The sequence below is a fragment of the Dichomitus squalens genome, assembly GCF_000275845.1.
Source record: "Dichomitus squalens LYAD-421 SS1 unplaced genomic scaffold DICSQscaffold_2, whole genome shotgun sequence".
Lineage (NCBI taxonomy): Eukaryota > Fungi > Basidiomycota > Agaricomycetes > Polyporales > Polyporaceae > Dichomitus > Dichomitus squalens.
In genome coordinates, this window is record NW_006766884.1 from 901,473 (window position 1) to 919,258 (window position 17,786).

General features: G+C 56.4%; 6 protein-coding genes across 6 annotated transcripts; 2 read left to right on the forward strand and 4 right to left on the reverse strand.

Moving 5' to 3' along the window:
- Positions 1 to 1,122: 1,122 nt before the first annotated feature.
- DICSQDRAFT_49751 (TPR-like protein) lies at positions 1,123 to 2,612 on the reverse strand (the record flags this gene model as incomplete). The annotated part of the gene is made up of 4 exons (XM_007361151.1): positions 1,123 to 1,443; positions 1,497 to 1,596; positions 2,187 to 2,333; positions 2,395 to 2,612. The coding sequence occupies 4 exons, from the start codon at positions 2,610 to 2,612 to the stop codon at positions 1,123 to 1,125; spliced, it is 786 nt and encodes a 261-aa protein (XP_007361213.1).
- Positions 2,613 to 3,410: 798 nt separating this feature from the next.
- DICSQDRAFT_48727 (ARM repeat-containing protein) lies at positions 3,411 to 4,998 on the reverse strand (the record flags this gene model as incomplete). The annotated part of the gene is made up of 7 exons (XM_007361152.1): positions 3,411 to 3,679; positions 3,740 to 3,980; positions 4,035 to 4,241; positions 4,298 to 4,393; positions 4,447 to 4,566; positions 4,619 to 4,780; positions 4,861 to 4,998. The coding sequence occupies 7 exons, from the start codon at positions 4,996 to 4,998 to the stop codon at positions 3,411 to 3,413; spliced, it is 1,233 nt and encodes a 410-aa protein (XP_007361214.1).
- Positions 4,999 to 7,648: 2,650 nt separating this feature from the next.
- On the reverse strand, positions 7,649 to 11,698 carry DICSQDRAFT_124048 (kinesin heavy chain; the record flags this gene model as incomplete). The annotated part of the gene is made up of 17 exons (XM_007361153.1): positions 7,649 to 7,686; positions 7,757 to 7,761; positions 7,860 to 8,013; positions 8,075 to 8,261; positions 8,342 to 8,482; positions 8,552 to 8,713; positions 8,789 to 8,938; positions 9,036 to 9,058; positions 9,123 to 9,387; positions 9,460 to 10,356; positions 10,419 to 10,648; positions 10,704 to 10,847; positions 10,915 to 11,071; positions 11,128 to 11,201; positions 11,358 to 11,368; positions 11,417 to 11,608; positions 11,670 to 11,698. The coding sequence occupies 17 exons, from the start codon at positions 11,696 to 11,698 to the stop codon at positions 7,649 to 7,651; spliced, it is 2,859 nt and encodes a 952-aa protein (XP_007361215.1).
- A 492-nt stretch (positions 11,699 to 12,190) lies between these two features.
- DICSQDRAFT_50031 (Elf1-domain-containing protein) lies at positions 12,191 to 12,627 on the reverse strand (the record flags this gene model as incomplete). Its single annotated transcript, XM_007361154.1, has 3 exons — positions 12,191 to 12,336; positions 12,391 to 12,516; positions 12,567 to 12,627. 3 exons carry the CDS (start codon positions 12,625 to 12,627, stop codon positions 12,191 to 12,193), a joined length of 333 nt encoding a protein of 110 aa, XP_007361216.1.
- A 233-nt stretch (positions 12,628 to 12,860) lies between these two features.
- On the forward strand, positions 12,861 to 16,828 carry DICSQDRAFT_97589 (kinesin-domain-containing protein; the record flags this gene model as incomplete). The annotated part of the gene is made up of 7 exons (XM_007361155.1): positions 12,861 to 13,339; positions 13,392 to 14,036; positions 14,085 to 14,722; positions 14,781 to 15,196; positions 15,247 to 15,699; positions 15,751 to 15,883; positions 15,943 to 16,828. 7 exons carry the CDS (start codon positions 12,861 to 12,863, stop codon positions 16,674 to 16,676), a joined length of 3,498 nt encoding a protein of 1,165 aa, XP_007361217.1. The 3' UTR covers positions 16,677 to 16,828.
- A 303-nt stretch (positions 16,829 to 17,131) lies between these two features.
- Positions 17,132 to 17,714, forward strand: DICSQDRAFT_165655 (vacuolar protein sorting 55 protein; the record flags this gene model as incomplete). The annotated part of the gene is made up of 4 exons (XM_007361156.1): positions 17,132 to 17,153; positions 17,211 to 17,303; positions 17,383 to 17,596; positions 17,648 to 17,714. 4 exons carry the CDS (start codon positions 17,132 to 17,134, stop codon positions 17,712 to 17,714), a joined length of 396 nt encoding a protein of 131 aa, XP_007361218.1.
- Between the last annotated feature and the right edge of the window lie 72 nt (positions 17,715 to 17,786).

Below are 17,786 nucleotides of genomic sequence, written 5' to 3' on the forward strand. Positions count from 1 at the left end.
CCATACGAATATGTCTGCTGAGGAGGACCTTGTGCGGCAGCGGTGTATGACGGCTGGTAAGGATCATACGTGGGAGCCGAAGTCTTCAGACCCTGAGATGGGACCTGGTAGCTTGACTGAGTTTGTGTGGGTTTATATGGGTCATATGTAGGTGAGGAGTACGTCCCGTTCGTGGTAGCCGGAGTTGCCAAAGGAGTAGTAGAGGGGGCGTATGTTGATGTAACCGTTGGCGTAGTGTATGCCGAAGTGCTCGTATTGCTGCTGTATGCCGAGGCACTCGTCGCCGGTATATACGCGGAAGCCCCTTGGGGGTATGGCGAGTACGCTCGCTGAGAAGCATAGGCGGGCTGTTGCACATATGGTGGTTCATACGCTGGAGGAGCTGGGTAAAGGTATGTAGGGTTGCATGGACGGCAGAAAACTCACCCGGAGCACTCGGTGCGGCCGGCTGGCTGTAAGAACTACTCTGGCCATACTGTCCATACTGAGAGTGGGTCCCGTTGGGCTGAGCGTAGGCAGATTGGGTCTGGTACGCTTGCGAATATCCGCTGGACGCCGTGCTGTCATGACTGGACTGTTGGCCGGCGGGATCGTACCACGTCGGATGCGCGTCCGTTTGGTATGCGCTCGAAGAACCAGCTCCATCGACGGGGAACGCTTCCGTAGCAGAGCCAAACAGGTCAGAGACAGCATCTGAAGCCTGCGTTGTGCCGTTGGGCTCGTCCCGGAGGATGTCTCCACCAAGCGCTCCTGAGAACGGGTCGAACGAGGTATCAGGAGCCCCAAATAGGTCTGCGGCCTCCCCAGCGGTGGACATTGCAGAAACGGCCCAGCCAGTACCCAAGACGACGGGTACGAGAGACTGAAGAAGAGGAGCTGCAACCGCGGGAGGAAATGAAGTGACGATGCAAGCGGCACTGAGACAGAGACTTGGAGACGTATTTGGCTCAGTTTGCTCATCCACGTATATGCCCGCGCCGGGCCGACTACGTCCACCTCATTCTCTCATCGTTAGCGTAATCATGACGGATACCATGCTCGCTATTCACAGCTGCAATGCTCATTCGACGGGACACCACCGACGAGCAGGTTACATGTCAAATGGGTCTACAGTATGCGACGTCAGTGACAGCCCCAAGCACTTCTGGACCCGTCCTCCTTCCGCTTATCCATCTCCCCTTCGACGCCGTCCCCGCGAGATCGTCCCAGCAAATCCCAGACCACCTGAGCATCTGCACGTTCGTCTGCACTCATCATCATAGACACTGTGCTGAAGCGTGGGACACGTGGAAGATTCACCATGTAGGCGCGCACAACCAGAGTCCGCTCTGGCTCCTCCGGCACACCTTCGAGTGCTGATCGAAGACTGCGAAGGATGGCAGCCAGGATGGACGCACTCAGCGACGTTTTGAACAGCATCGGCAGGCGCGTCGCAGGGATTTGCTGAGCGAGTCGCAGTCAGTCTCCCACCCGATGGCTATCACGACATTACACACACGAAGCACGTCCCACCGCTCTTCTTCCGTCTTTAGCTCATCCCATATCCGTGTGAACGCGATGAGTGTCTGAGGAATTTCTCGTTTGGGCGCATTCGCGCTGACGTTAGAAGGGCCGGGAGCATAGAAGAGGCTCGACGGGCCATCAGCCCTAAATATGCCTCCTCTCGGCCGCGTCTCTTCCCGCGCAGCTTTCGCTTCACGGAAGGTCTGAGGCAGTTTTGGCGTGGTAGATGCTCCTGGACCTGGTGACGTCTGTATGGAGGTTGCTGCCGATAGATTTGCAGGGGCTGAGGATGGAGGGGATGGAGACTTGCTGAGAGGCCGAGAAGAAACCGCAGTGAGCAGGCCCCCAACAGAGGACGTATTCGTAGACGTCGATTCGGAGGATTGTATACTGGCTCCCGCGTCAGGCTCAACTATTGTGATGGGGATACGTCGACGCTTAGGAGGTGCTGCGGCTGCTGGAGCTGGCGTCGAGATGTCGATAGGTTTCCTCTGGAACGTCCGCGCATGAGCAGCAACACCAAGAGAAGCGACAAGACACGAACTGCTTTTGGGGCGGCAGAAACGTTTGTGAGGGCCTCTTGTATCTTGGCCAATTCCTGCTTCGCAGCGTTGTTGGAAGGGTCTAATTTCAAAGCCTCCTTGAAGTCTGTAGATTGCCTTCGTGTTCAGCGACTCGCCTACTCGACGGCAAGCAGGCACCACGCACCAGCCTCCGCATCCTTCAGCCTCTGCAGCGCGACCCTAGCCTGTCCTCTCCGGAAGTAGCCCTTCACATTCTTCTTGTCCAGTCGTATGACAGTCTCGCAGTCTCGCTCCGCGTCTTCGTTCCTACAAGGGACACATGAGGATACATCGCAGGCACGCGAGCAGGTGGCTTGCACGTACTTACTTGCCTAGTTTGAGGTACGCGGCGGCTCGGTTCAGCGGGTACGTCGCATTTGACGGATCCGCGATGTATGCAGCGGTGTAGTGGCCGATAGCGGTCGGGAAGTCACCGGCCTTGAAGGCAGCGTTACCCTGCGGACATACGTTCAAGAAGCCGAGCCCGCCGGGTAGGATGGAATTGCGACGTACCTTCTCCTTCTCCTTAAGAGCCACATCAGCCATCGGTACAAGTAGTTTAGACAATATCGATAAAGACTGAGTGGCGCACGCAGAGAGTATTGGCGAGATCTAGGAAGGACCGCGTACCGCAAATTAGGCCTCCGGAAGGTCGCACCGGCGCTCCGAAATACTCGCGTGTTCGTTGTCTTCGATCGAAGCCACCGCATTTCTTCTGTCTTCTGAGGTTAACTCCCGACGGTCGATCAACGCAGAGAGCGCTGCCTCCGAGGATTTGATCCATGTTTCCCGTCCCTCGGCAACGCAACGGTGACGACAAGTATACTTGTATTGCAGATTATACCAGCTATATCTAGCGACGTGTACTGACTACTCCAGTGATGCAGTAATTGACCGAGACGTCCGAGCGAGGGAAAGTGTTCTATCACCAGACGGTAGATGGTAGTGGAGATGCAAGCGCTGCTGCTGTACTAGACGGGTAACTAAATGGCAGGCAAGGTATAGTATCGACGATGCTAAGAGACTTGTGGGGAGCAGGGGATCCACGAATGACAGAGTGAGAGACTATGGACACGGTCCAAATGCAATAATTATCCGACAGACGAAAGGAGTGAAGGCGATTATGTGTATGCTGCAGAGCGACGACGTGCGTAGACAAGATGCGTACGATAGGAGTAGCAGTTGAGAGACAAGATCATGAGAAGTGAGGACACGGAGGCTGAGATGGCGGAAGATGAAAGCGACTAAATCCGTACACTAGCAGTAGAATGCGCGGGAGGACTAGGACTAGATGACGTAGAGCACGACGTTGATATAGTATATGCAAGAGGCGAGTGAGGTGTCCTAAGAGGTAAAATCGGTCGGCCCCTCGACTGGGGTGACTTCACTAGAGGGCGCGTTGGAAGAGAACTTCTCGAGAAGCCGCTCAACTACATGCACTGTGAGCTCGATGTGACGAGCGGATCGAACGAAATTACACTTACTGGCCGAGAGATGCTTGCTGTACGCGCTCGAGTACCTCCTCATGTTGACCAAATGCGGGCGGACCTTGCTGATCAGCTGCTCCTTCTGCTCGCCCTCAGCGACCGTGAGAGCCCGCTGGAGGACGTAGTCTGTTGGAGAAACTTTCGTCAGGTCCACTGACGAGGCACACAGAGCAAGGCGCCACTCACTCCCGAAGGAATCCTTCATGAGGCTCATGAGAGGGCTGGGACCGTCCTGCTGCTTCGGAGTCATGATCTCGTCGATGAGCTGTCGACGGCTGTCCGGGTCCGCAGTGACCAAGGCCTTCTCGCACACGTTCGACGCGAACTTGTGCTTCGCCATGTTGTTCATCTGCCCAGTGAGCTTGGCGATGATCATGGCCCGGTCCTGCGGCGTGCCGTGCTCCAAGACGAACTGAACGACGTAGTTCTGTTTCAAGTGTCAGCGCCGATTCAGGAGAACGAACGGTAAAGGTACACTCACCCCGAACTGGTCAATCATGAGGTTCGAGACATACTTGTGCAGCTCGTCAAGGAGAGGCCTTGTCTGCTCGTCCGGCAAGTACTCGAAGCACCGTTGGAGGACGCGACAGCCATAGGGATGTGTAGAGAGCTCGTAGACGCTGCCACGGAACGCATTCACGAACGCGAGACGTTCTGGGACCACGTGCTCGATGATCTTTTGAATGACCTGTTCACCAAGCGTCAGTTACCGAAACGGACCGCATTGCAACGGACAGCACAGACATGGTTGCCATTCGCATCCTTGACACACCGCAGGACGCTCGGACTGAGCTCTTGAACAAACATGACTTGCTGGTCAGGTCCCACGTACTCAATCGCCTAGACAATGGTGGCGTTAGCCATAAATCAGGATCTCATGCCAACCGACGCACCTTCTGAACCACTCGGCAACCGTACATCTGCAGCGAAAGGCCGAGAACTTGGCCTTCCATCGTGCTCACAAGACGCGCCTTCTGCGCCGCCGTACCATACTCAAACATTTTTTGCACCACCTGCGACGAGGTCAATGACGCCCAACGCCAAACATGTGAGAGACAGACGCACGTAGTTGCCAAAGACGTCCTGCATGAGCTGTACGGCGTACTGCGGCACGATCTCGTCGAACACGATCTCCATCTCCTCGCTCGACGCAGACTCGAGCTTCTGCTGGATGAACCTCGACCCGTGCTGGTCCCCGCTGAACTCGACAATATACCCAAAGATGTCCTAGACCGGTGTCGAGCGTCAGCCTCCCATCGCTGCAGAGATAGAGTTACGCCGATCAAGGCGTTCGAATAGCTACCGACCCGAAGCTCCCATTTGCGTGACTTGTTGGCCCGGAACTCGTCCAGCTGCGCGCTCCGCACCGCCCCATCACCGCGCCGTCCGTGACGCCCGCCGTGCACGAACCCAGGTCCCCCGCCAGGACCGGCGTGTGGGTACATGGCACCGTGCGGGACGCCGCGAGGGAGCTCTGGACTGTAGTGCAGGGGGGCACCGTACGGCGTCGAATGCGGCGACGGCGACGACCGGAGGTTAGCGTACAACATATTTTGCGGTGCCATAGCCTGATGGGACAACCGGCCGTTAGTGTGTCAGATAGCCAAACACGGGACGAGCAGCCGCACCTGGTCGCGACGTTTATCGCCGCCAGCCAATGGGTGTGGTGCGAGCATGGGGGAGTGTGATGGGTGATAGAGTAGCGGTTGGCCTGGGTAGTAATATTGCGAGCCCAATGTGCGCGGGGAGCCAACAAAGTCATAAAATTGCTGGGTGTGGATGTCAGTCATGGCATGAGGATGCAGCGTCTGGGGTCCCAACCCGGGATATACATTAGGAGCGGCTGTCGCGGGTGTAAGAGCTGGTGAGGAGGCGTAGAGTGAGGGATCTGGCGTCGTGCGGTAGGCGTCATACGAGTACGAAGGTCCAGTGTAGTACTGGGCGTATTCTGTCTGCGGATAGCCACCATACGGGCCTCGAAGAGGCTGCTGGTGACCACGCAGTGGGTGTCCAGGACCAACCGCAGCAGGAACCATGCCGGAATGCTGAGGGCCCTGGCGGTAGGCGTTCTGCTGCTGTGAGAGACTATATTCATCCTCCACCGCCATACCACGGAGCGCGACAGACAGGTCGGTGTCGACCAGCGCAGACGTCTGCAGGGAATCATAGTTTGCAACCGGACTAGCATTATGGCCTAAAGGTACCGATACATTAGTCTACAGCGCGTATCTCGGCGCTCAGATAGCATACGCACCATGAGCGTTGTATTGCTGTGTGGAGATTTGGCCTTGCTTGGCCACACCGGGTGATGTTGCTGGCAGGCCGGCGGACTGAGCGGAAACCTGTCGTGATCTCGCCTGCGGGGTGACGCGATATCAGTACTGGGCTCCGAGGCACGCACATGCGACAGGTAGTGGACGCAGGCACAACCCCCACGCACCAAACTTGACAAGTCCTTCTGCTGCTGTGCATCCGTCATCTCGTCCCAAGTGCCGCTCACAGACCGGGACCCCCAACCCTCACTCAAATTTGAGCGATATCCCGCATCGGCGTGAGACGCGGACGACTCTGGGATGCTCGTGGCTGAGGAACTGGAAGGATGTCTTGACGGTGTCGCGCCTCCCCAAACCTGAGCGCGCATTAGGGCACGAGGACGCTGGCTCCAGCTATGTAGCGGATACTCACCTGCCAGCCTGGGTTCAGAGTCTTGAGCCCACTGGAAGGAGCTACAGCTACACCGAACATGTTTGCGGAGCCTCTCCTTTGCGAATGGATCTAATAAATAAGTTAAGCCTTCGGGGAGCAGGGGTGACGGTGACGGCAAAACGAACAGGGTTCGAGGAATCAGAAGGAGAATGTCCACGGGATTGCGAAGAAGGGCCAGAAGGGTTACGGGATGCTTCGTGATTAGTTGGTGACATAGCAGGTCCGAATCCTGGGTGGGGTGCCCAAGTTTATATGGGGGAGCGAGAAGCGAAGCGGTGACTCACATACGAAAGGCTACAATATACGGGCTCTACGCGATGACCCAAGACGCGTTTAGTTCAAAAAGCTAGAAAGCAGGCAATCAGGACAACATGATAGACGAAGAAGCAAAGGAGGCCCAAAGAGAGGATGGGACGCGCAGGACATCCGGGCTCGCAGGGAGAAAGCGCATGGAAACGCGTCCGATCGCTGCAGGCACGACGTCACTGGCGGCGGCCGTTGGACTGGAAGCACTCACGAGTACTGTAAGCAGGAACGGTGGGGCGTCGGGGATGGGGACGAGGGGTCGGAGCCTCTGCAGGTTGGCAGGACGCGAACCTCGTGGAGGGGAGGGGAGGCGCGAGGGCGGAGGCGAGTCCGTCGCGTCGAAAGGTGGGCAAAAATGGGGAAAATAATGGTGGATTGACATGTTCCTAATTTGATTCCGCTAAAACTCGGGCTCGAAGCGCGTTGCGACTTGCGCGTCGGGGGATTGGACACGTGTAACGCTCTCCGCAACAGGCCGCCTGTCCGCCACCCTGCCGAACCATCTCGCTTGCCTTTCCCGGCCACTGCAGGGATCCACCTGCCATCTTCGGCCCCAGCGCCGTCTCAGGCCTGCTTCCATCAAGGCGCCCGCACGCGACCCTGACGGAGGACAGCGTCCGCTCCCACGCCCATCCTCCCGCCTCGAACCACCCGCCCGAGCACCAGCGAGCTCTCGGAGCGGGAGCGCGTCGTCCATACAGCTTGTAAATTGTCGCCTATCGCCAGACCCTGACCCGTACCCTGTCGGCCGCTGTAGGTCCGCGTAAGTCCATTCATTGGCGGTGCTTCTCGCTCTCCCGCTTCGCGGATGCATCTTCAACAACATCCTCCGGACTTGCGGCATCATCGCGCCCCGCCCTCCGCAGCTCCCCCTGTCCAACATCACCCCAGAAGTTTTTGCCGTCGACGCACTCGGGCCGCCCTCCGATCTGACGTCTACGAACAGGCAGCCCTTTCCGACGTCCTGCATTACGGACCAAACGATGGTGAAGTAGATGAGGTTTATAACATACAAACTGTGCAAGACGGCTAGACGTGATGATGTACGTGACGAGTGCAGAGGCGAGTGAAGGCAGTGAGTGTCTATCGTGCATTGAAGTTGAACCACGATTGCCGCTTGGCTGCAAGACAAAGCGACGTGGTCAGCACGAGGTTCGCGCGTGTTGGCACCAACAATGCAGAGACACGTACCGGTGCTATCGGTGAAAGGGAGCGAAGGCCCGAAAACGTAAGGCAAAAGACGTACGTCGTCAGCAGACACGCAGGCATGGTAGCCGTGAAACAAGGCACGCACCCAGAGTCCTCGGCCTGCACTCTTGCCAAAGGGTTCGCCATGCTCGGGGACGCCGGCCCCGTGCTCGTGATAGCGGCGGCGTTGCCTCCGCCGCCCCGCAACGGCTTGGCGATCCGGCCAAAGCTTAACGGCGACGACGAGGCGGCTTTCTGAGCTAAACGGCGGGATTTGGATCAGCCCAATACAACGGTAAGCACCAATTTATGATCGCTTACCCCGCGCCTGGTCGAGCCGCTCCTTCACCGCCTGTAACTGAGCCTCGAATTTCTGGTTCTGCACCGCCAACCGACGGTCGGCATCCTGCAGGAGCGCCTCGAGGTTCTGTATCCGTTCGTTGCGTGCAAGGAGCTTCCGTTCAGCGATGCCCGCCTCCTTCTTGAGCGCTGAGTTCTGATCGACGAGCTGACGAAGGGATATGGCAACCGTCTGTTAGCAACGACGACGAAAAGGCCAGGCGCTGATTCGAAGCATCTCAAACGCACCTGCTTCTGGACAATGGTGAGCTGCTCTAGATTGCGTTCCAAGAAGGCCATCTTCTTCTGCTGCGCTTTGCTGTTGCTGTTGCGGATGACGTTGTTGTACTGCTCCTTGATCTCGTCCAACTGGATCTCAAGCTCGACGACCTAAAAGTATAACGCGCGTGATTCATGAGCCAAATGACGAGCGCATCGCAGTTGAAGATAGCCTATTACCTTCTCGCATCGGTTCTGGAGGTCGCGCATGAGCGACTTCTTGACACCATCGAACTCGGCAAGCTGCACGCTGATCGCCTTCCGGGTGCGCTCTAAGTCCTGCGCGCTCTCTGCCAGGTTCTTGCCGCCCTCGATACCAGCCGAGGTGACAGCAAAGGCACGCTATGTGGCGGCACAATGTATCAGTCTTGCACGGCACCTGCCGTACGTCGAGAAACCAGCGGGAATGTTACGTACCTTGAGCTCCTCGTTGACGCTCTTCAGGCTATCGATCGTTGCGTTGAGAGTGCGGATCTCGTTGCCCCTGATCTCGAGCTGTTGCTTGAGATCCTGGACTTCGCCGGCGTGAGCGTCACGCTTCGCAGCGTACTGCGCCTCGAGCTTGTTCTGTAGGCAAAATGTCAAAAAAAGGGATGGCGCAGCATAGCGCCGGTAAACTCGCCTTGAGCTCGGCCATGGACTCGGCAACGTCCACATTGCTGACCTCCTCATCGTGGATGGTCTTCTCTGAAAAATTAAGAACAAACGGGGTTAGAAGACACCGATGCCGTACGCAGGACCGAACACGAACCGAGCAGCTCCTCATACTCGGCCTCGAGGGATGCGATGCGTGACTCAAGCTCGTCACGCCTCCGCTGGTGCATCTCGTTCTCTTCCTGCACCTGCCGGAGCCGGTCGACGGTCTCGCGGATGAGGCCCTGGGTGTCGCCCAAGCGCCGCCTGAGGGAGACAATGTCCTCGTGGGTGAGAGTGGCGACGGCCGCGTCCGAGTCGATGGCATCGAGCTTGGCGAGGATCTGGCGCAGCTGCTCGTCCTTCTCGGAGAAGGAACCTTGCTATATACGCCATAGGGCGTAGAGGAACACAGATCAGACGCTCGTGCCGCCGCGGGCCCGAATAGAACTTACAGCATCGAATTTGGCCATCATGAGCGCCATCTTCTCCTGCTTGCGCTTCTCCTTGTCCTCCGCTGACGCATCCTTCTGGGCAGCTTTGAGGTCCGCGATGGTCTTCTTGAGCTCCTCGAGCTCGCCCTTCGCGTCCTGGTTCTGCTCCTTGAGGATGTCGATCGTGATGATGCTCTCCTTGTTGTCGTAGTTGAGCCTCTCGACCTGCAGACGGAGTTCGTTCAGCTGGCCTGACATCGACTTGTTCTCCGCCGAGAGCGACGTCTCCTGCTCCTTGAGGAATGTGAGCTCCTCCTTGAGCTCCGACACCAGCTTCTCTGCCGCTTTGAGCGCGGACTCCCTTTCCGCGAGCTGATCGCTCAACTCGTTCTCGCGCTTCAAGAAGTCCTCGCGCTCGTCCTTGTCCAAACCAACAACTGTGGGCGTCTGTGGACGGCTGTCCAAATCGCTCCGGAGATCCTGGAGCAAAGGGTTGACAGGTGTCTGGCTCCGAGTCGCAGACGGTGTCGGGGAAGCAGTCGCTGACTTCTTGGGGGCGGCGGACGCCGGGGCACCAGCCTTCTCGGGGGAAGCCCAGTCCGCCTGGTCGACCTGTCCACCAGACCGCCAGATGGCGAGCTCGGCTTCCAGAGCAGCAATGTACTTCTGATACGAAGAGTTGGCGGCATTCGCCTTGGACAGAAGAGCTTTGAGCTCGAAGGGTGAGAGCTCCGCGTTGACGCGGGCGGTGTTCTTGATGGACTTTGCACGGATACCGAAGCGCAGGGTGGAGAGGGTTTCAGCCTCGTTGTAGGATGAGGGAGAGCAGTTGATGATGAGAGTCGTTCGTGAATTACCACCGAGTGACTCTTGCAGGATACGGGTGAGCTTGGAGTCGCGGTATGGGATATGTTTAGCCTGAAAAGTAAGAGTACTTGGGTCGGTTGCCTCTTTAGACTCCAGATGGAGGGAAGACCAACCTTGCCATCCGTCAGGGCGTTGATGACCATACCGAGAGCCGACAGAGACTTGTTGATCTTCTTGGCTTCCTCCAGAGTCTGACCGGATGCTCCGGTCTTGCCAACCTTCTCAGAACCAGCAAGATCGACAAGGTACAGGTTACCAGTCTTCTGTGCACCGGTCTCGGTGTTCTTCTGGTTGATTGTAATGAGGAAGATGGAATGTGATCGAGACGACTCCGCGTTCATGTCTGTTCACAAATGGCTCGTCGGACGATGCATGAGATTGATGGGGGACATGCTCACTAGTGTAGGAAACAACACGAGCTGCACCTCCTTGCCTCATGATCTCGTACACTTCCTGCGCACTGCTCACGTAGAAGTCGGAGAGACCCTTCACGTACACGCCCTTCGACTTCTCTTCGTGAACCTGCAGGTTGTCATTCTGGGCTGTAAACCGATACGACCGGATCGTTATACGCATCTCATCGTGTCCAATGACGTTAGCACGACTCACGAGCAAGCAAGTCCCTAATCCGCTCTAGGTATATTTCCATGTACGAGACCTTCACGAGGTATTCTAGATGCGCATCTGATTCCACGATAGACTGGAATATTTGCTCGGTTATACGGGGTATCAATCCTTTGAGCTCAGGGTTATCTATGTCGGCACCCTGTGTGGCGTACGTTAGCGCATGCAGGGAACGAAACGAGGCCGTGTGCTGCGTACCATCATGGTGAATGTCTTTCCGCTACCAGTCTGACCATACGCAAAGATCGTGCCGTTATAGCCATCAAGAACATCTGTGAAACGCAAGGCGTGAGCCTGAAAGATTTCCGGAGGAACGGAGTATTAGGTGTGCTTGAGGCTTCAGCATCGAGGACGTCCGCGTTGAGGACACCGCGGGAGCGAAGGAACTATGTACGAATGCACATTGATGATGAGGGGACACCACTTACCCTTTACGATACTGGAACGAGGTCAACGTCTGAAGCTCCGATCAGAAAAGAGCACTCACTCCTTGACTCCGTAATCGAAGACCTCGTGCTGCTTGGTCCCTGGAGGGAACACGCGGTCGAACGTAAAACCATCTTTCTCCGGGCCCGAGCTCAATTGTGCGGATCGCACTTGGACGGTTTGTAGATTATCATCGAAGGAGACTACGATCTCTCCGCCCTCCCGCTGCTCGATAGCGTTCGTCGGCCGGAATCTGAAAGCATCATACAGGAATAATTATCGGGGTTGCACAAGACCAGAGGGAGATCACATACCGACAGACGACCTTGATGTTCGTAGACATGGCAGGTCGTAGATGGTGCTCAATGAGACGCGACGAAAGGAGAGTCGGATATTGCTTCAAGCTTCGTTACGGCCTGATCGCCGAGGTATATGAAGCGCGCCCAATCGAGGCGGGGTGTCTAGAGACAAGAAAGAAGGGATGAAGGAGGGTAGCAGAAGATGGTAGCGAGACTCTTGAGGCCTGTTGGCGGAGAGCAGGTCGAAAGCAGGTCAAGCAGACATGGTCGAGCTATGTATTTGCGGCTGTTGTCAAGCACGCGCCAGCTTCGCGCACGCGTCCCCAATTGGCGCCCCATATATGCAAAGTCAGTGTCTCAGCGGAGGTAGCATTCGACATCCGATTTTGTGAAGGCATCTCTGACATTGCAAGTACTTTAGAATACACAGGTAACATGTTGTACAGCCAGTCTAGAACGGTCCAGGTGCGATAGCAGAGGCATACAATACGTACGGCGGCGGAAGGGAGATTTGTGGCAAAGGATACAAGGACGAATCAGTCGTCGCTGTCTACAGATGGTGCTCGGGGAGCCCTGCTTGAGGAAGCAACGGTCCTGCGTGATGAAGTCGCAGCAGCGTCCTTTTCTGCAGCATCGGCAGCGTCAATCCACTCTGAGTAAATGTCGATCGGTTCCGTAAGGTCTGTTCAAGAAACGGTTAGTCCCTAACTGGAAGTTGATGGGCGAAGCGACGCACGATTGGCTTTGCTCTGATATCTCTGGTCGCATATTTTGCACAGAAGCTGCGCAACACCCTCCTTCCTGTTGATTCGAACGGAGACAGACTTGTCATGGTGGCAGAACAAGCAAGTGAAGTTGGTCTCTGTATACATCGTAAGCGTCATCCTGAACTGCTTATACTGCTGCACAAACCCAACGGATCCTTCCGCCGCGCTGGGGCTGGTTTGCGAGAAGACTTTTTGCGTTTGCCCATGGTGGCGGAGGAAGGCGAGAGTTGAACAGGCTACAGAGAGCCTGCGAGGCATTACTGCACAAGCGCCTGCGGTAGGAGGATTCCCACGGAGCGATCACGTGGCATACGCGACGCGCGCGAGGTTGAGTTCGCCGACGAGCGACCTGCGCCTCCTCCCGACTACCGTCGCTCCCCCGTTCCCCATGGCCTCCCGTCGCCCCCCGTCCCGCATGCGGACGAACACTGCCTCGTCTATGCCCCCACCTCAGACGACACACATTAGACCCCGTTCTGCGCTACAGAGGTCTGACTCCTCTCAGCGATCTACAACCACACCCGTCGACAACACCCGTGAAGTAGGCTCTTCGAATGCCACTAGGGGCGCTGTGTCTGTCCAACCGAAACCCGCGCCTGGAGATACGGAGGGGAATATTCGAGTTGTTATACGCTGTCGTCGCCGCTCGGAGCGCGAGATTCAGGACAACTCTCCGATTATCGTCACTACAAATGGTCCCAAGGGTGAAGACATCACCGTCGAGGCATCTGTCCCTACCTCTACCTTTGGCGTCGTTGCGCTTCCCACGACGCGGACATATCCGTTTGACATGGTATTCGGACCAGAAGCTGATCAGGCCACCGTCTATAACGATGTTGTGCACCCCATGCTCGAGGAAGTCCTCTTGGGGTACAACTGCACTCTGTTCGCATACGGACAGACCGGAACAGGGAAAACGTAAGTTCATGGTAATATGTGCTGCGGTGCTCCTCCTTACATTGGCGAACAGACATACTATGCAGGGCGACCTTACCACCACTCCGCTCGGCAATCCTTCTCAACAAGCCGGAATGATCCCCCGTGTTCTCTTCAAGCTCTTCCAACATCTGGAAGCGACTTGCACAGACTTCAGCGTGAAGATCTCGTTTGTAGAGCTGTATAACGAAGAATTGCGCGACCTCCTCGCTCCGGAACTTCAGGCTCCGTCCGGGTCGAATCAGCCCATGGGGATGGGCGTCCAGAAGGACACCTCTCAACAAGTAAATCTTAAGTTGTTCGATGACTCCAAAAAGGGAGGAGTAATTATCCAGGGCTTAGAGGAGACCCCCGTCCGGACCGTCACGGATGCCCTTGCCCTTCTAACGAAGGGTAGCCACCGAAGACAGATTGCAGCGACCAAATTCAACGATCACTCAAGTCGATCCCACTCCGTCTTTTCCATAACCATTCACACCACCGCGGCTTCCACCACCGGCGACGGTCTCCTCCGCGTCGGGAAGCTCAACCTCGTCGATCTCGCCGGTTCCGAGAATATCGGCCGTTCCGGTGCAGAGAACAAGCGTGCGAGGGAAGCTGGTATGATCAACCAGAGTCTCCTCACGCTTGGTCGAGTCATCAACGCTCTCGTTGATAATTCTCCCCACGTACCGTATCGGTAAGTCGGTGCACCCCCGTTTACTTGCCGTACACTGATTCTCTTCAGTGAATCGAAGCTCACTCGCCTCCTCCAAGACTCCCTGGGAGGTCGTACCAAGACTTGCATCATTGCAACCGTTTCGCCCGCCCGCTCGAACATGGAAGAGACCCTCTCGACGCTCGACTACGCTATCCGCGCCAAGTCAATCAAGAACCGGCCCGAGGTGAACCAGCAGATGACGCGCAACGCCCTCATCAAGGACTATGTCGCCGAGATCACGCGCCTGCACGCGGATCTCCGCGCCGTCCGCGAGAAGAGCGGGATCATCATCTCGGAGGAGAGCTGGGCGAAGATGACGGCCGAACAGGAGCTCAAGGAGACAGAGCGCCTTGAGGCGGTCAAGCAGGTCGAGATTCTCGAGGGGCAGATGAAGGCCGTCAGGGAGGAGTTCGAGGAGGCGATGACGTTGCTGGCGAGGACGGACGAGGAGCTACGGGAAACGAAGGTTAGACTTGAGGGCACGACGACGGAGCTTGTGGGGACGAAGCAGCAGCTGGCCGCCGTAGAGGGCGCGCTAGAAGAGGAAATCTATGTTCGCCAGGTGCACCAGACGAGCGAGGAGACGCTGCATGGTATTGTCGAGGAGTGGAAAGACATCGCTCGCGAGTACGAGGGCGATGTTACCGGCCTGTTCAGCAAACTCGGTAGGTCGACAGTGGTTCGTCTCGAAGTGTTGGATCGTCTGATCCGGTTGTCATCCAGACCGCAAGACCGCAGCGTTAGGCGCAAACGTGAAGGCTGTCGGCATCCACAGCAAAACGCTTGCGAACGAGTCCCAGACGATGTCATCGAAGGTCGACACCTTCATGAAGGCCGCCACTCAACACCTCAACAAGGTCAAGACCGAGACCGAGCAATTTCAGAACAAGGAGATCGAGGCTCTCTCAGTCATCTCTAACCGCATCAAGGAGCAGCTCGAGAAGGTTCAGGAATCGCTCAAACTTATTCAAGCCAAGGAGGAGACTTCCAAGGAGACCATCGACGCCATGAAGACTACTATCACCGAGGCTCAGGAAACGATGAAGACTGGCTTCACTGCGTACGCTGAGGAGCTCCGTCAGCATTGCGAGTTCATCTGTCAGGAAGCCGAGACGTCCAGTCTGGCTAGCTGTAGTGTCGTAAGCCCTGCTGCCCTCCATGAAGTTGCAAACCACTGACACTGCCTTAGGTCGAGAAAACCTTTCAGGAGCTTGGCACTCTCACAGAGGCCATCAAGCAGGAAGCCCTCGAATTCATCGCGACGGAGCGTAAGGCACTCCAAGAGGCGAAAGCGTTAGCGGACAACACGACAAATACTGAGATCCTCAGGCTCAAACAGCAAAACGTGCTTCTGACCCGCCTGCTTGAGACCGAGCGAGTCGAGGCGAAGCGCTCCGCCGACGCATTGTTGGAACGCATCGCCGGCCTCCTCGGTGATTACACGAACGAACGTGACCGCAGTCTTCGCGAGACGTTCTCCGAGATGACGGGCAGCAACACCACGGCGGAGTACGAGATGCAGCAGCTGGGTCAGAGGCAGGGTCAGCAGCTCGACGCTGCTGTTGCCCGCGGAAGCCAATGGAGCGAGCATCTTACTAAACGGGGTGTCGAGGGCAAGAGGTTGCGGGATGGTGGCATCAAGGTATGCAAATTTCAAATGTCAACTCGGGATGTTCGCTGACATTGTGGGCAGTCCGTCAATGCTGCCAAGCAGTCAATTCGCGATGGGCTCGCAGAGGTACAGGAAGCCATCTCATCATCGACAAGCGAGTTCGCCCAGGATGTGCAACGTATCATCCAAGGCTCAAACACGACGCTCACGCAGGGTATGCATATATCTACGCCTGATGTCGTGAGATGTGTATTGATAGCTTCTGATTTGTAGCATTCGACCGCGAGCACCGCGCGAAACGTGCACGCATTGAAGCGACGGATGGTCTCGTCACAGAGGCGCAATCAGGCTATCGTTACATGCAACGCGGTCTTGCGTCCACATCGAGATCTATTGAAGGTTCGACAAACCGCATACTCTCAGAGATGTCGGGTATGGAGATGGCAGTTGATGCTCTCAACGTTGCTGCCTCGACAACACTCGGTAATATTCGTCGTACAACCCAGAGTCTCGCAGAAGAGGGCACAAGAGAAGACAAACCCACAGGCTCGACCCCGCGTAAGCGTGGCCGGAGGGTCGTCGAGGATTTCCCGCCCACAGAGAGTAGAGACGTCCTCGTCCGCCGTTTCAGGGCGAGAGGCGTATCCTCCGTAGGCAGCGAGACTTTCCTTGCTGAGCACCTACCCTTGCCTGACGGCGGGGAAGCCCAGTCGCCAACGTTAGACGGTATGGTTATTGACTCTCCTGTAGACGGAGCTGTCTCGGACGAAGAGAACCGCTTTGAGGCCACCCCCACAAACTCTCCACCTCCACTTGTCAAATCCTTAGCGTCATCCTCTTCATCATCCACGTCCGCATCGACAACTGCATCGATCCCTGTTCCTGCCATCCCCTCCATACCTGTACTCAAACAGCCGACAAAGCTTGGTACCCTTACAGAGCGGTCAACCAATGTCGGCGTACGCACACGACCGCAGCGCTCCAGGCGGACCGTCGCACCGCGATAGGGCCTTCATCGTATATCTACTACAGAATTTTCTAGCATCGCTGCCCCAGACCGCACACGACTTTTTCTTCAATTTGCCTGTAACTTTATTCATACTTCTTCGCTCTGCTGTCGCTGTCGTTTGTATTGTATCCCGTACCATAGCGATACCGGAATCGTACAGCTATACCTCCTTTAGTTGCTTTCCTGTGACATGTGCACTGCATATACACTCCACCCCTGGATGGCAAAGAGCACTATGGGATGGGTCTCGGGTCTGACTTCAAGCATTGCGGTCGGTGCAGCAACTTGAGGCTCTCGCGATCGCTGAACTGCTGTTTACGTAATACACTGCTGTGCGGCGTAGTCGACTGTGGCCAACGCGCGCTGGACGCCGTTCATCGTTGTGCCTATTGCGTCTACCTATCCTCTCGCGGCCCATTCCCTGTATCCTTGTCTCTGTGACAAATCCCCACCATGGCCAGTGCAGGCATCAAAAGTTCGTACTCGTACCTCAGGGGCTACCTCAGGGCATGTACTCAATCGCGGGTTGCAGCGGTCATCCTGCTCTCGTTCGTGTTGGCAGTAGGCTTTTTGCTCGTCATCCTCTCGTGCGCGTTATGGGCGAACTGGCTTCCTCTCCTTGTCGGTGCGTTTTCTCTTCTTGATCACCGGTAGAAGTCCACCATCTGAAATTGAGGTCATGTCTTCGTTGCGTTTGCCTACAGCCTTGACCTTCGTCCTTGCGCCACTTCCCAACGCGGTATTCGCGCGATGCGGAGGAGACGACTTCTCCGCGGAATACGATGGCTCAGGGCCTGTTGACCTTGGCCGTTTCATCACCGCGTCGGTTGTTGTCACCGGGTTCGCACTCCCACTAGTGCTGGCCCATTCGGAGGTGATCACGAAGGGAGCTTGCGCGATGTCAATCGCTGGTGGAGCGTAAGTCCACTAATCTATCACCCATCCGCTGCTTGCTGAGACAATCTCCAGTCTTGTGTATGGCACTATCATGGCATACAGCCAAACCTTCAAGGAAGGAGATTCGGAGTTCGATTAGAGGTATCTACATCCCACTGGAGGACGATCGGACAACTATTAAGTTACACCTCGCCGAGGCCGTTGTACACTA